This window comes from Bidens hawaiensis, unplaced genomic scaffold, assembly GCF_021521415.1.
Source record: "Bidens hawaiensis isolate Kalapana, Puna unplaced genomic scaffold, B.hawaiensis_p1.1 tig00043450_1, whole genome shotgun sequence".
In the NCBI taxonomy this organism is placed as follows: Eukaryota; Viridiplantae; Streptophyta; class Magnoliopsida; order Asterales; family Asteraceae; genus Bidens; species Bidens hawaiensis.
This window is the reverse complement of record NW_027497696.1, coordinates 53,131-57,362: the sequence shown is the minus strand read 5'-3', so window position 1 is coordinate 57,362 and position 4,232 is coordinate 53,131. Positions and strand designations below refer to the sequence as shown.

At 34.7% G+C, this 4,232-nt stretch overlaps 2 protein-coding genes across 2 annotated transcripts; both read right to left on the bottom strand.

Annotated features, from left to right (window-relative positions):
* Positions 1 to 584: 584 nt before the first annotated feature.
* LOC143594278 (uncharacterized) lies at positions 585 to 1,295 on the bottom strand. Its single transcript, XM_077073622.1, has one exon. It carries the CDS (start codon positions 1,287 to 1,289, stop codon positions 585 to 587), a length of 705 nt encoding a protein of 234 aa, XP_076929737.1. The 5' UTR covers positions 1,290 to 1,295.
* Positions 1,296 to 2,755: 1,460 nt separating this feature from the next.
* Positions 2,756 to 3,250, bottom strand: LOC143594276 (uncharacterized). The gene has a single exon (XM_077073620.1). It carries the CDS (start codon positions 3,248 to 3,250, stop codon positions 2,756 to 2,758), a length of 495 nt encoding a protein of 164 aa, XP_076929735.1.
* Positions 3,251 to 4,232: the final 982 nt, after the last annotated feature.

Sequence of the window (4,232 nt, the reverse complement as noted above, 5' to 3'; positions counted from 1 at the left end):
TAATTATTATATAACAATATGGTACTCATATAAAAGATAAAAAGACACTCGTTATTATGGTGAATTTGTTTTTCAATAAAAACGTCGTAAAAAAAGTCATGGACTTTTTAAAATGATGGGGGAATTTAGCATGTGCCTAGCATGTGGAAAAAGAAAGTCAACAAATGTCTTATTCCTTTTATGTCATTCCCCTTATTTTCACACATTATTTCCACCTAAACTAATCTCAACCCTCCATCTTAAAATTCAATGGACAAGATTACTTCATATCCTTTCTACAAAAATTATATTTCCTATTATAACCTAACCCATATAAATAATTACAAGTGTGTATGTATTAGTAAAGTTAAACAATGTAGATTACTCCTCAAGCAATTAACAATCATTGATTAATCATTAACATGATTTACAACTAATGAGACTGATCAAAACACATCTTCTAGCCTTAACATACTTGACATTATACCCAACAAAAAGTCATCAAACTAAAAATATAGGTAACAATAGTGTTTTCACTTTTCAAATGGTTAGAACCCTAATCTTCAAATGATAAACAAGAAATCAATTAAGTACCTTCCTAGCCTTTAAAACCGACCAAAGTCATTCATCATTTGTTGTTGCGGATGAACCGGAGAACCTTCTTGTTGCTGATCTCTTTCCTGCTTTAATCTCTCCATAGTTTGCAAAGATTCAAAGTACTTGAACATACCATTACTTTGAATGTAATCCAACATAGAACCATTGTTAACAATATTATTATTATTTTTCTCATCAGTATTGTTATTATTATTCTCACCATTCCATGATCCTATCAAACGTTGTTGTGCACCTTTATTGTTGTACAAAACCATATCTTGCATAATCGGAACTTGACGAATATTACTATTATGCATATTGGCTAACTGATGTTGAGTTTTATAAAACTTGAGTTCTTCACAAACCCTTTGGAACTCGCCTAACGGCCCCAACACCGGATCAATCACCCGACAATTCGCTTCCCAGACGAGCGAATCCACCGCCTTTTTCGCGTCTTCAGTGGTTAACCCCTTAACCATTTTTGTCACATTACTAACCCCAAAAACCCTATGAACCGCTTGAAACTCTTGGGTTTTTTCAGCAGGAAAAAACGGTGCCAAGATACACTTTTGGGTGCACTTCTTTCTTTGGTGGCGGCACGATGCACATGCCGGAAGTCCACCACCGTTTGCGGTGGTTGTGGACGGCGGAGATGCGGTTTCAAGAACCCTAGTTGTGGAGTCAGAGGTTGAACTATTGTGGCTAGTCTCCATCTTATTATTATTATATTATTATTGTCCTGAGTAAATCAAGAAAGCAATGAAAGAATATTAATTGAATGATGATTTAATGTTTAAAACTAAAATCCAACATGTATGATTATTAATATGAAAAGGGTGTGTTTCTTGAATCTTGAATATAATAAAAATCTTGAAAAAGATAAGAAGATGCATACCAATAAATGCTGTGTTTGCGTGGTGGTGGTCGGTGACGGTGGTTTAGGGTTGCAGTTGAGTCTTGTTAATAGACAGTTTAGGGATTTTATTATCGTGTGCAGGTGGTTTACATGAACACGATAGAAGAAGGGTGTGAGTTGAATTTTATATCCAAAACAAATCACTTCACCCCCTTAGGTTTTAGAAATGGCAATCTTCAGTCGAAATATTTTTTTTTCTCTCTCGTGTTTGTCAGGATAAACGAAGGGGTAATGAGTAATGACCAAAATGTCGATTTGACTCATCCACGTCAAGAGGGTTTTTATTTGACCAACCTAATTTTGTTAAAATGTTCGGTCTAAAACTTGTTGACCTGTTGACTTTATAATCATTATATCGATGAGATTTATGGCAAACCAGAGTCTGCCACTTCTATATAGTAATCTTGTTGGAATACAAATAATCTTTTCAGAAGCCAAATTATAATCTCGTAGGAAGCCAAAGTATAATCTCATCGGATGTCGAAAAAGTTTTGTGAGACGCTAACATAATATCATTGAACCAATGGTTTTAGAAATGACAAAATTTGGTTGACTAAAAATCACGTCGAGTTAATGATTAAAAGTTAGCGACATGATTTGGCGTGGTTGTTTTAGAAAAGGTTGGTTCAATGAGAATTTTATTGATGTTGACCTGGTCAAACGGACATTTCGGTCATTATCTCATTCAAATTAAAACCAAACTTGTAGGGGGGTTTAAAGAAGACAAAATAGAATGAGTAAGGGTTGACGTGGATTATACAGGATGTTCGATATGGTATAGGCAACTAAATCCGGGGGTAGATGTTCTCTAAATTTTGCAATGATATGCGTGATATTAACGACCCTATCCCTATATGCCACGTGGCAATTTTATAAAATTGGGTGAATTCGATTTTATTGTGCATTAATTAATATACATATTTACTTTCAAAAAATTTAAAAGGATTTCCGGTTGAGAAACTTTTATAAAAGCTAAGAGCCCATCTTTTATAAAGTTATATTTAGAAGAAACCATGGAAATTATATGCGAGCTATGTGTCTGTGTTAGAATTTAGAACTTAAAAGTTTTCATGTGGTACATTTATTAAAAGAATATAATAAGTGTATCTAATGAGTGTAGAAGAAGACTGATCACGAACGATGATGTGATACAAACGAAATTTCCATGATTAACCTAAGATTTAGTTTAACATGCACAAAAACCATGTTCAACGAACTTATGTCAAACCATTCTTTGTATATAAATATTCAAATTCAGAACATTTACTCGACGGGTCTAGAAGTCAAAATTGATATAAGGACATCATGTGTCCGAGGTATAGCATTAGCCCGACAAAGAGGACAATTATCATGCGAAAAAAGCCACATATCAATACATGAAACATGAAAAACAAGTGCACATTCCGGCATTATTCTAGCCTCCTCATTTTCCTCAAACTCACCCAAACAAACCACACATGTCACTTCCTTAAATTCTTTCGAGTACTTATGAACGGCCAACAACATCGACGAACCACTTGAGCTCGTGTCACTAGTACCAACGGGGAGCGGTAATCTTGAGTTGTTGTCACGGGCAACCCGAATTCTTGGACTACGATTCATATTTGGCGGTCTAGCTGGCTCGGTCATGGTGTGGGGACCACTACGGAGACAATTAACGGTTAAGCAATGGATTAAAGCGACTAAAATCGCGCCAGAGACGACCCCGAGAACCCCGACTAAGAGTGGATCAACACTATGGTGATGTGAGTTGCCCATAGTTAGAGGGTAATTGTTTAGTGATTTGATTATTATTGAAATTGATTGAATATGTTAACATATATGTTTGGTGGACATAAGTTTCGGTTGACGTTGATGGCACGGTGTATTTGCAAGACTTTGATCGCAAATTTGGAGCCAAATTAACAAAGGGTTAAAAAAATGCGTTATTATATGTATAAAATATGTGATGTGCGAAATATTTTATAGGTTAGTTCATTCGCGGCGGTACGGCATCGATCAATGGATATATGTTGTACCAAACGTAGTAGGAACATGCATTATTTACGGTAAAATAAAATAATGTTTTCTAAGTGTTTTTTAAGTTATAATATCATTAATATACTATATTTCTTTGTATTTGAAAATGTATTTTTTTATAATTTCTTTTAAAAAGAAAAGTATTTCATATTGGTTTCTAACAAGTCAGAGTTGGCTTGATTTGTAAACGAGCTAATTTCAAACGAGTTTTTCGAGTGAGTTCTGAGTCACAAGGTATTTGAATAACTTAGACGTAGTATGGGACAATAATTAGTATCATGTGTTAAGCTAAAATTTGGATACATATTAAAATACTATATAAAAAAATTGGAAGGTGATGAGTTACAAATTCGGAAAAAAAAAACAACTATTTGAAGAGAATGAGTTGTTCACATATGATCTCATGGCAGGTGGTGTTGGGTTAACAATTTAAGGGGTAGACGGAGGCGGCGTTATGGTGGGTGGTTGACGTGGAGAGGGTAAACGCTTCCACGACCAGCCTAAGAGCATCCGCAATGGTAAACATTAACAAACCGTCACATCATGTGCACGTCATTTTCCAAACTTTTTCAAAAATCAGTATTTTCTTCCACAACAACAAACTTGTATAAACTTCGTTAAAAATATTAATTTGTAGACATATAGTGTATAGATATATGATGTGAGAGATTGAGAGTGATGTGATACGTTAGCCTACAACCTCTTGTTCGCCTATCATTTA

What these genes read in the sequence shown, in the direction of transcription:
- LOC143594276 (XM_077073620.1), bottom strand. Translation starts at nt 3,250, where the DNA reads ATGGGCAACTCACATCACCATAGTGTTGATCCACTCTTAGTCGGGGTT.
- LOC143594278 (XM_077073622.1), bottom strand. Translation starts at nt 1,289, where the DNA reads ATGGAGACTAGCCACAATAGTTCAACCTCTGACTCCACAACTAGGGTT.